Raw genomic sequence first — 11,739 nt, 5'->3', positions numbered from 1 at the left:
TTGTATATTGGTGAACCAATGTGTCAGTGTTGTTCAGTGTGTATAACAAAATGTGTAGCAGCCAGTGGAAAGAGACAGGAAACTGAGATAAGGAAGTGATATTTTAAGGAAAAAAACATGATGAGAAAAGGAACATAACATGAAGTTATTCACTTAACATTTGCAACACCCTGATGGAAAAAAATACATTATTTAACCGCACATTCTGTACTATAGAGATTATATTCTACTGTGATAACCAAACTCTGGTTTGATTAAGAACAGGACTACACAGAAGCACTTCAGCATTGTATTGGCTTATAAACAGGACTACACCCATGAAGTGTAATTTAGTATATTAGTGGCTCCTGAGTGCAAAAGACTTTCATTATAAATATATTGCAGTGGGACAAACAAAAACAATTGCCGCCACACGAAATGACTGCAGTAATCAGCATTAAGATGTAAATTATATGCTGCCTGAATAAATATATCCATAATCTTTTTCATAGGACACAACATAATCTCAGTCCCTAAACTCATCTTCAGTGTCCTCTGGGGAAGAGTTTGCAAGTCTGTGTGAACGAGTATGTAACGCAGTGTGTGTTCGCAGAATTGTGTCTGCCTGCAGAAGGCTTGTGACACACTGCAGCACAGCCAGAAGCAGCTGGTATTTACAGGAGACGGATTCAAGGCCCAGATCCAACACAAAAACTTTTGATGACACGTCACCCTTTCTACAACAATGCAAACTTAGTTTACCACCCTCTGGAGGACCTCCATTCTGTATGGGGTTTGAGTTGTGGCCTGGTTGATAAAAAAGAGTGGAAGGGTGGAAATCATTGGAAATACAATTCAGTATCCTGGTTTGAGTCTGCAGGAAACATCGCAGATTGTGAGAGTAAATCTCTTGGGGTATGCTCAACAGGGCAGTTGCCAAGATCTGGGAAACAGAGAAATTATTGCTTGTGTCACTAGAAACAGTGTAACTATGGCAGTGTTTTTGGAGGGCACGGTTTAAAAGAAACTCAAATGTCCCACTTGCAGGAATCACACAACCTGGTCCTATGGTGCTGGCAGCCTGACTGTCCATATGTAAAAAATTACATGATTCCAGAGTTTTCTGTGATGCAGTCAAAGTTGCACAAATGGGCTCCCAAGTTGTATGAAGCATACAGATGGCATCATGAAATGCACGTGTATATTGTTCAGTCTGTCCTTCTACAGGCGCACAAATGACCAGACTGCAGGGTTCAACCATGATCATCTCTTCTGAAGCTTGGAAAGCCACATGGACATACCTATGGGAGAAAAGAAAATAGTCTGTTAATTAAACCTGAGTATTCCATTGATAATTGTATGCATGAGTGAAAATTTGTATATTAGAGGCTTGTTTTCATACCTGTGGGCTCCTAGCAATATTGGTCGGCAAAATGTCAGCTTAGCAACATGCTCTGGTTGAATCACGTGGCAGTCTGTAACAGGTGCGGCTCCACTTAGCTTGGCAAAAAGAGCCAGCTCATCCTCACTGACACACTCCACAACACACAGCTGTGCCTGTGTTGCTAAGGCCAGCACAGCAGCAGACTGCTTCACTGCAGACAGAAGCACGGAGACACCCAAAGTCTTCAAGTTTGCAATGACACACTCTAGTGACCTTTCCGTCCAGGCACTGAAGTGTACGATACTTCTCTCCTCCATCACTCGACCTCCACGTCCCAGCTCAAGCACTTCTCCAGTATTAAGCAATTTTGGCTGCAGGTACTCATTAAAAACAACAGCTTTAATAGGCTGGCGGTCAGCCTGAGAGAGTGGTGTTGCAAAATCCCTGTGAATGACCTGCCCTTCAATCAAACGTGAGGAGCTAATAGGGAATCCTGATACACGTGTGTGGAGGGCCGGGAAGTTATCATTCAAAAACCGGAGTGAGTAGGAAGGTGGGCCATTTTTAGACTTCCACTTATTAAGCAGTTCACATGTGAGGTCACTAATAAAGTCAGAGTGTGTTAAACTAAGACGTGTTTGAAAAAATGATGCTACCAGTTTTTGGACATTATTATTATCTGTGAGGGAGGATGATTGTTTTGCAGTGAAATCCTCCCACGTAACACAGCATCCGTATGGGACCACTTCCCGGGCGATGAGATCATGCAAGTCCTTCAGCCCAAATGCAAGCAGTTTGTCAGCTAGGTACCTAGCAGTAGCAGCCTCTGCTGTTTTGGTGGAATTATAAGAGTGAGACGCTTTAGGCTCCTTCCTGGCTGTTGCATGAATCATCCGTAATATTGATGCCAGCAATATGATAAAGGTCTTTGATCCGTCCCCTGTTACAGTGCTGTGCTTCCAGACACACTCCACCACCATTCTATTAGGAGAAAACACACATAAATCACAGGAAATTTTAAACTAATGTAAGTATTAGTAAAGTAAATGTAAATGTTCATTAACCTGGCAAGTGGGTGCTCAAGGTGTAGAGCTGTAAGAATGCGTGTCCCACTGCGAGTTAACATCGCCTGTCCTGTGTCTTGGGTGAACAGCACCTGTCCTCCTTCAGGACCAAAACTGCGACGGACGACTGCCTCAAGGACAGACACCGTCTGTAGGACATGTTCCAGATGCAGATGCTCCAATGGGAGCATCCTCACACCCTGAAATGCAGGCAGATTAAAATGTAAGAGACATGAATTCAAACTGAAAGCTGCAAAAACAAATTGCACTGCATACGTTTAGACCTTTAAATCCTGCTAAAAAGAGACAGCAGCAGGGTAATACTGACAAAAATATTGGCTGTGGATGACTGGAGGTGTGAAAACAAACTGTGATATCAATCAAACCCTGAAAAAAGTCACTATGAGCCTGATAGTTCAATATATGAAATACGAATATATTTTTTACACATAGTGGCTAGGATGCTACATGATACCAATTTTTTTTTAACAGATGACCACGAGGTTAGTAGTAAAGCCATGTGCTTTCCTCCTGTGAAGCCGTGCCAATAAACGCGAATCACCTATACATGTAATGCAGTGCAACTATTTGATAAACGTTAGCATCTGCTAGCTAAGTAGCTAGCCTGACAAACCTACTCAATTCAATAGCGATCAATAGGGCGATCTTAATTAATTAGAAAGCAATACAGATAACATAGGGCAACACGTTCCAACCTGCATGCTTATCACAAACATAACAAAACACATTTTTTTCATATGACAGCAAGATTTTCCGTAACCTGAAATTACTCACCACCAGCCAAACGGAACGCTTCCTGTGTCGCCTAGAGACCACGAGACTTCTTCTACGGTTGAATGTAGCTCTGAAACCACTGCTGCCACCTAGCGGTCACAGGGGTGAGCTGTTTTTTCAGCACAATCGCCCATTCTTTATGTAGCCCTACCAAGCGGCAACCTTCGGGGCTCAAAGTGGAAGCCCATGCGGAAGTGTCAAAACTTGTAATTCACGCCGCAACAGCTGGGGGTTGGCTCCAAAAGCGAGTAATTTCCCATAGACTCCCATGTTAAAATGTCCGACTTCACAGCAGAAAAAAAACATGTTTACAGCCTGGTACAAAAAACCACTCTGGTCTCAGATGATAGGTTCTCTGCTAGTGTCAATTGTAGGGAGGGTGAATTTTTTTACAATTCACTCGTTTCAATTGTATTCGGACTTAAAATTACGCCTAATTATGGGCGTTGCCGCTTGAGTGACAGACAGTTGACGTATCACAGCGTGAGTTTCCTGCTTCCACGATCGCCCGCCCCCCTAAACCCCGCTCGTGCCCCCCCCCCCCCCTTTGTCCATATTCGGAGTTTTAGTTGACGTGACGCTGCCAACATGGCGGCGGTCATCACGTCCCGGAACCTCCCACTGAGACTCAAAACGGCTCTTCAGAAACAAACGGGTGACGTCACGGAGGCTCTGTCCATAGTTTTTACTGTCAATGAGCCCTACTTGTGCTTTATGCCGTTTATATGTTCTTTTTCTATGCATATTGCAGTGCACATTATTATCATCTGAAAATAACATAATATGGGTGTAGAATAGGGTAGGGATGGTAGGGAAATGTCCCTCCATTTTGTGTTTAAAATGATCCATGCATGACTTCAAAGACGGGTGTCTTTCTCCACATATGGCATAACAGTGACTTAATTAATTAACCTTAAATAAAGGCATGGAAAAATAACTGATCAGAATCTAATAGTAAACTATGTACTAAAACTAAAAAATTAAACTATGTAATACTATGTATTCTTTATTTCAAACAGATGAACTATCACACAGAGGGACAATGTATTAGGTGCAGTTAAATATTATATAAATATATTTGTTGGCCTACACATTGAATCTTGAGTTGTCGGGACATCATAATATGTGGTTAAACATGCCATAAAATTAGAAGCAGCAGTCTAGGTTCTACAGTACGAGTGACACATTATGTACGGTCATATGACCGCAGAACATTTTAATATCTATCTATCACTGCAGGTAGTCTAGTCTAGTCCAGTACATTTTTTTTGGAAACTGGAATTTTAGATTTCTATATTCTGATCTAGTTCAATCAGACAGTGGTTAACCTGTGTAATTACTGACAGACATATTCTTTAAATTCTTTAGCATTAGTTTATAAAACTGGTCTAAATAAAACATTTTTATTTTATGTTATATTTACTGTGAGTGCATGTCCAACACTACATGCTCAGCAGAGCCACTCAGTGGTCAAAATCATTTCTGATACTCAAATAATAAGTGACAAACATTTTGCACAATTGTTGCATCTCAAACCTGAAAACAAGTAAAAGACAAAACAAGTAAACAGAGATTCTACTAGAGGCTGCCTACTTCAACTGTAAACACAAAACAAGAGCTAAGTGCTTTGCTCAGCATTTCATCAGGCTCACTGCTCAAACCGTGTACAGTAAATGAAAACACAAGTTTGCCATAGAGTATGGATGTTATTAAGTCTTGTAGTTAATTTGTTTTCATGAATCAGTTTTTTTTTATTTTTTGTGTCTGTATTTTTTACTAGATCATGTACATATGTTTTCATAATAAAATATTTCAAATGTTACTATTTTTTATTTGTGCTTATAATTTTGGCATTATAATTTGGTGACAATTATGACTATTGAGACAGTATATCCATTTTCTTTGAAAGAAATGTACCATATGTTTCAGATCAATAGGATCAGGTAGATCCATGCCCCCCGCCATGAACAGACTGCTATAAATAGTAATGTCTCTCTCTGTATGTTATGATGTTATTTTCCCCTATAACACTTCTCTAAATAAGGCTATTGATCCACTATTTACATGTTTTCAGTGCTCTCCAGCATTATTAGATTCAGAGATTGCCACTACAAACTATAACACTAGGTCAACACTTGTGACGGTGGTGTTAGGTTATGTCTGTTGTTTGATTGATCCGATCGACCTACCATTGTAGAAGGTCTACTTTTTACTTAATGTAATGTATTTACTCCCATAACTGGAAAATATATATAGTGCACATTTTCCATAATACACACATAGATAGCACAGAGCTCAGTCTTTCTCACCCCATCCCCCCTACAGCCCCTCTCTTATCCTCTGTCTCCTCACTCCTTCTGTACAGTATCACAGGAACCTCAAGGTGAACGAGGCGGGGCCGGAACCTGATCTGTGTGTTGCTGCAGAAACCACATCCTAAGTTTCTAAATCAGGCAACATCATCTATACATAGATGATATGAGACAGTTCTGCAGCTACTGCCAGATGTACAGATACACGCACACGCACAGAGCTGTCCACTCTGAATGTAAATGTCCTCTACTGCTGAACTTTCAGTATGCTAACGAGCCTTTTTTAAAAAAGCCATGTCATTACACTAATGAATATGCATCAGTAGCCCGGTGAGGGTGACCTGTAGGGATGGGAGAGAGGTCACAAGAGGTGGGGTGGCAGGGATAAGGACCGGCAGTCCCTTGAGACCTGAATGGACAGAAAAGAACACATTCACCCGAACTCACACCCCACACACACACAAAGTGGAAGCAACATAAGATGCAACTGCTCCGGAATTTCACCTATACCAACCCAAACTCACCCTTTCACCCTCCTGATCCAGCTTTCACACACCTGCACTATTCTTCTTGATGTCAGAAACAAAAGGACCTCACTGCTTTTCTCCGCCTCTTTTGTACTGTCATCTTCACTGCTCCTCCTCCTCCTCCTCCACTTCTCTGTAAGGAAAAGGAGTACCTGTGAGTCTGCTGCTGGGACAACTGAATACAGGTATGTGTCCGTTTCCTATTTCATTTTTTTTTCTTGGTTTCACAAATCAGAACTATTTATTTCTATCCCAGCTCTGGTTTGTGAAACTGGATGAAAACTCCTAGATATCAATCAGATCGGAGGAGGTAATTTTATTGTTTATTACTGATAGACTCGATAAGTAATTTTCTTGATTCCATAAAAATGATAACAGTTCTCCAGGCTTAAATCCATGATCAGATGTCATGGCTGATCATTTATGGATGTAGAGTCTTTATCAAACAGTGACAGTATTCTATGTTGTAAAATGTTGGCACTGACAATTGTTTTATATGCATTTACAAGTGAAGGGACCACATGGCGTGCATTCACTGTGGCCATAGAGGTTATCTTATGACAGTTTATGAAAATATCAGATGTAAATTTATCAAGGCTTCCACAAAGTGTAACATATCCTGGTGATGCACCCTGAATTCTGTTTGCTTCTGCAGCTGTTGGTGTATCACTGTTGGTTTCTGCCTGTCTTTTCAGATAAACTGTTGTATAATCCTGAAAATGCAGACAAACTGAGATCAGTGTCTGCTTGGGTGTGATGTCCCATCTGCTGAATCAGCCCCAGATACTCAATACCTATTGATGTCTGCAGAATGAAAAAAACATAACATAACAAAACATTTTCTTTTACTCTTAGGAGAAGTTTTGGAAATGGAACTTTCCTCTCGCTTAGTTTGTTTGCTTGTACTGAGAATGACCTTGGCACATGATTCTCACCTCTGGCAGTTCAATGTGGAACAGCAGAGGTCCACGCGTGACGCTTGCTTCACCCCCTCCGCCTCACCCGCCCCTCACCTCCATGTCAGCAGGTTTGGCAGAAGCAGCAGCAAAAGTGTTTTTGCCAGGCCAGCAGAAACAAGAGAAGTCATTTGACACTGGTGGTCATACAGTGTATATAAGCACATAATTGCTTCAAATATCTGATCAATAACATTTATGGTAACTCTGCTCCTGTGTGTGTGTGTGTATGTGTTTATATAGTGTGTTTGGATGGTTTTGTAAAATTAGTTTTCACACATATACAGCTGTAACTGTTTTTTTTGTGGAAGTAAAATGATCTATATATTTTACATTACGTTTATATTAGGGCTAAGCCATCTTTGCTGTATCTCTGTTTCTCTGCCAGCTAAATTCTGGATCCACTGTTACTTCTCTAAAAATGACTGGGAGCCGCCGAGCGGCACCGAGCACCCCGTCTACTCCTACCCATTTGCCAAATGCAACAACCCCCGCAGACCAAAAACATTCAGGTGGCCACAGTCCCACCAAATTTATGAGTGAACTGCGCAGCATCCACAGTAAGTTAAAAATCGAATACATTGCTTAAGCTCAAGAAATCTTTATCTACAGAGCTTTCAAAAAGTTGTGATGAGAATGTCAGACAGGGTATACACTGCAAGATCTAGTACAAGATGAGGTGAGGACACAAAATGTGATGTAGATTATGATGCATGAAGTGCTCACTTCATGCATCACTCAAAGGCTAACAGTACTGGGCAGCTGCAGCAGCCCTGCCTGGCTGTGACAGGCGATTCTGCAGTGTGTGCTTTCTGGTGTTGCTGTGGTGTAATTTGCACCATGGGTTGTCCAGCTGTTGCTATTTAAACCAGCTGTACTTCAAGGGCACGTCACGACACGCCAAACAACACAGGAGTTCAGGAATACAGTAGCTCAGATGCTCAGGCTTCACAGACCCAAAGGCTGCATAATGTTACACTCATTACTGTCACGGCTGTAATTGTAACAACCAAAGCAAAGCAATAAATGGAACTACAAGAACAATGACAGGGACAGTAATGACATCCCAAACAACCCCTCTAGTTTCCTCTACTTGCAATCATGCAGACGCGTACAGTCACAGATGAAGATGCACCGACTGTCACTGTAGTCACAACCAGCGGAAGTACAACAATATATCAGTGTATCATTATAGAGTTGAGCTTTGCATATGAAAGGCAAACCAATTGCATGAAACCAAAAGTCCTCAAAACAATTCTAGCCATGACCTTTCATGGAGAATGTACATATCCCCGCACAGTAGCAAATGAATATTACATAGCTTTTTGACTTGTTCAAACCTAAAACTAGTCGAGGAAAACTTAAGGGATAACATTAAGAATACAATATGCTTGACTAAGGTGTGTGTGTGTTGTGGATCTGCAGTGCCATCATGGGCGGTTGCGGCCCTTTGTATCGTGAGTTTGTGCTTGGTGCTGTCATGTGGCGTGTGTGTCTGGAAGAAGTGCTTAAAAAAGAAGGACAAGGACAAAGAAAAGGACAAGAAAAAGGGAAAAGAGAAGAGCAAGGGAGGCGTCGATACTGAAATGGATGGAGGTTACAGTGAGGTAACAAACAAACAAACATACATACTACCACACACACACACTCCCTCTCACAGACACACCGTCCTTGCAATGTATCCCAGTGATGACATCCAGGTCACCCAGGACCTGTAAAACTGTCAGGGCAGCTTAAGACTAATGGATGTCCTGCACATCCCTCATGTTATAGTAAAAGTTGACGTGTGGTGCAAGATCATTTGTTTTGGAGTTTTGGAATGTTTTCAAGGGTGCGTGTCACTTTTAAACACACAGATGATGTAGCGTCTGCTTGACCCCTTTAAACAATAAATGTCCACTATACTGTGAAAATTCAGCACAATAGGATGCTTTGCAAGTTGTGCAGCAGGGTATTTTGTGTCTTTATGCATGTTTGCCTGTCTGTAGCCCCGGAAAGATGAACACAAAGACACAGAGCTGTCAGATAATGAGCCCAAGGAGGACGAGAAGCTGGGCCGACTACATTTCACATTAGACTTCAACTTCACAGATAATACGGTGAGTTTGCCCACCTTGTGCCAACTATAAAATGTCACATTTTAATATTTTTCTTCTCTACTGTCAATTAGCCAGATATGCTTAACTTCCCTCTGCTATCATATTTTAGCTGGTGGTAGGCATCTTGCAGGCTGCAGAACTGCCTGCAATGGATGTGGGAGGAAGTTCTGACCCTTATGTTAAGCTCTATCTGCTGCCGGACAAGAAAAAAAAGTTTGAAACCAAAGTTCATAGGAAAACTTTGGAGCCCAACTTTAATGAAACTTTCACATTTAAGGTAAATCATTTTTTACCAATATAAATAAAAGTTTGTTTTTCTATACTATGTGCAAACATTAACACATTGCAATTTGTGTAGGTACCTTACACTGAGCTGGGTGGGAAGACACTGGTGATGACTGTGTATGACTTTGACCGTTTCTCAAAACATGATGCCATTGGAGCTGTGAAGATACCAATGAGCAGTGTGGACTTCAGCCAGTCTCTGCAGGAGTGGAGGGATCTACAGAAGGCAGAGAAAGAGGAGGTGGGAGCCCACTGTGATAGAGGAAAATGAGTTGAATTGGAATAAAAAGTGTCAAATACTTTCATGTTTTCCAAAAATGTTAATCAGTGGGAAACACAGTTGTTTCCTCTTATTCCACAACGGGTGTATTTGTGGTTAGAGAACAATGCATAATGTGAAATCTTTTTTTTCTTCTGATACTAAAGCAGGTATTTGGAAGACAGAAAAAACATCCCCTTTTTTTACAGTTCATGAAGCTATAAGAAGCTATTAGACAGTGTTCCAGTACTTCATTTTCTGTGTTTTAGAGTGAGCGGCTTGGAGACATATGTTTGTCCTTGAGGTATGTGCCTACTGCAGGGAAGCTGACAGTGGTGATTCTGGAGGCCAAAAACCTGAAGAAAATGGATGTGGGTGGATTATCAGGTGAGATAAGCAGGGAAGGTTTAAGTAGTGATAATTTTCTGTCACTAAAATGTTTGTGATCGTACACAACATATGTGTCACTTCAGTTTGATTGAGATCGTTTTAATGCATTTTAATCAACACAGATATAGCATTTTGAGTTGCCCAATATTATCTAGAATTTTAGCCCATAACAGATATATTGTTATTAGTGCATGTTGTCCAATATGCCCCAGGAGGGCATATTTTAATCCAGTGTTTAATTGCAGGAAAAGATGCTTGGGCAATTTAATACCTGTGTCATATAGTCACATAGTTTGTTCAGCATAGAGAGAAAAAACTAATAATACAACTCTAATGCAATGCACCTTTATAAGTTTTGTTTACTTTGCAAGATAGAAAGCTACAGCATGTCAGTACATATTTAAGAAATGTTTGTGTTTGCTGTCTTTTGCTGTCTAAACCAGTATCTGACCTCCTCTACTAATCACTTTTTAGTAGTGTGTCCACTTTCAAAGACTTTCTATTTAAGGAAAATCCACAACTACTACAATAGATGTTGTGTTTCACTGATGGAGTTACTGCATCAGTGCCAGGCTGTTGGTCTGCTGCTCTGACATAAAACCTCACTGTTCTCCCTACCAGACCCGTATGTGAAGATCCACTTAATGCAGAATGGGAAACGACTCAAGAAAAAGAAAACAACGATAAAGAAAAACACTTTGAACCCCTACTACAACGAGTCTTTCAGCTTTGAAGTGCCATGTGAACAGATGGAGGTAAACATATACACACATGCAATAATGTACACATAAACACAACCAGCAGAGATTTATTTTGTTGTATTTATTCCCAATTAAAGAAGGTGCAGGTAGCTGTGACCGTGCTGGATTATGATAAAATTGGGAAGAATGATGCCATTGGAAAGGTGCTGCTGGGTGGTAATAGCACTGGGACAGAACAACGACATTGGCTGGACATGCTGGCTAACCCACGTCGGCCAATAGCCCAGTGGCACAGCCTCCAACCAGAGGATGAAGTCAATGCACTAATCTCCAACAAGAAATGAAACAGTGACCCAAGTCACCTATAAAGCCCAGCATTTACCTCAGCTTCTTCCAATTTATGTTCCTACTTCCCCCCTAATTCCACTTAAAAACGTTAAGCTACTTAACTGACATAAATCTACCCACTGATACCCTACTTTACCCTTGACACTATTAAAGTCACTATTAAAGACTGTAATGTTTCTCCCTTCAGTAATTCCCTCTTCCTGCTTCCACTTAGTGTTATTTTAAACAAGGATGTATTACTATGTACAGTACTATTAAACCAAATGAGATTTTTTTCTACTTGTGAGAGTCATCTATTCTTTGCTGCATGATGTAAACATGATTAACCTGCAGAGGGAGACAATCCAAAGTAATAAAATGATAAAGGGCCTCATAACTGCTTTTTTGAATAACAGCTTTCAACAGCTTTTTAACACAAGTATGTATGTATTTACACTTTATAATACTTTTCTTTTTCTTTGACAGAACCAGATGAAACAAATGAAAACGTGTGCAGATGCTAAATATCAGGCCAACATTTAGTAAGGCTACATGTGTCATATTCTGATGAAGTTTTTTTTTATCATTTGCTTTATATAACAGAATAATAATAATATAAGTATAAAAAGAAAAAGAAACAAAATAAAGGATTTTGCACAAT

The 11,739-nt window shown here is 40.6% G+C and overlaps 2 protein-coding genes across 2 annotated transcripts; one reads left to right on the top strand and one right to left on the bottom strand.

Annotated features, from left to right (window-relative positions):
• Positions 1-88: 88 nt before the first annotated feature.
• Positions 89-3,248, bottom strand: bbs10 (Bardet-Biedl syndrome 10). The gene is made up of 4 exons (XM_028430933.1): positions 3,223-3,248; positions 2,428-2,627; positions 1,382-2,344; positions 89-1,280 (listed from the first exon to the last, which is right to left on the bottom strand). Exons 2-4 carry the CDS (start codon positions 2,616-2,618, stop codon positions 506-508), a joined length of 1,929 nt encoding a protein of 642 aa, XP_028286734.1. The 5' UTR covers positions 2,619-2,627; positions 3,223-3,248; the 3' UTR covers positions 89-505.
• A 3,724-nt stretch (positions 3,249-6,972) lies between these two features.
• LOC114451685 (synaptotagmin-1-like) lies at positions 6,973-11,095 on the top strand. Its single transcript, XM_028430480.1, has 9 exons — positions 6,973-7,080; positions 7,406-7,577; positions 8,443-8,624; positions 9,006-9,116; positions 9,226-9,393; positions 9,475-9,642; positions 9,930-10,047; positions 10,672-10,805; positions 10,889-11,095. The coding sequence occupies exons 1-9, from the start codon at positions 6,973-6,975 to the stop codon at positions 11,093-11,095; spliced, it is 1,368 nt and encodes a 455-aa protein (XP_028286281.1).
• Positions 11,096-11,739: the final 644 nt, after the last annotated feature.

This window comes from Parambassis ranga, chromosome 19 (genome assembly GCF_900634625.1).
Source record: "Parambassis ranga chromosome 19, fParRan2.1, whole genome shotgun sequence".
Taxonomy (NCBI): domain Eukaryota; kingdom Metazoa; phylum Chordata; class Actinopteri; family Ambassidae; genus Parambassis; species Parambassis ranga.
This window is presented reverse-complemented; position numbering and strand designations above follow the sequence as displayed.

Excerpts from the sequence above, each read along its gene's own strand:
- bbs10 (XM_028430933.1), bottom strand. The coding sequence starts at position 2,618 with ATGCTCCCATTGGAGCATCTGCATCTGGAACATGTCCTACAGACGGTG. Across the intron at positions 2,345-2,427 it reads CTTGAGCACCCACTTGCCAG|AATGGTGGTGGAGTGTGTCT; the intron begins GTTAATGAACAT and ends TTCTCCTAATAG. Across the intron at positions 1,281-1,381 it reads ATATTGCTAGGAGCCCACAG|GTATGTCCATGTGGCTTTCC; the intron begins GTATGAAAACAA and ends TTTCTCCCATAG.
- LOC114451685 (XM_028430480.1), top strand. The coding sequence starts at position 6,973 with ATGACCTTGGCACATGATTCTCACCTCTGGCAGTTCAATGTGGAACAG. Across the intron at positions 9,643-9,929 it reads AGAAGGCAGAGAAAGAGGAG|AGTGAGCGGCTTGGAGACAT; the intron begins GTGGGAGCCCAC and ends TCTGTGTTTTAG. Across the intron at positions 10,806-10,888 it reads TGCCATGTGAACAGATGGAG|AAGGTGCAGGTAGCTGTGAC; the intron begins GTAAACATATAC and ends TCCCAATTAAAG.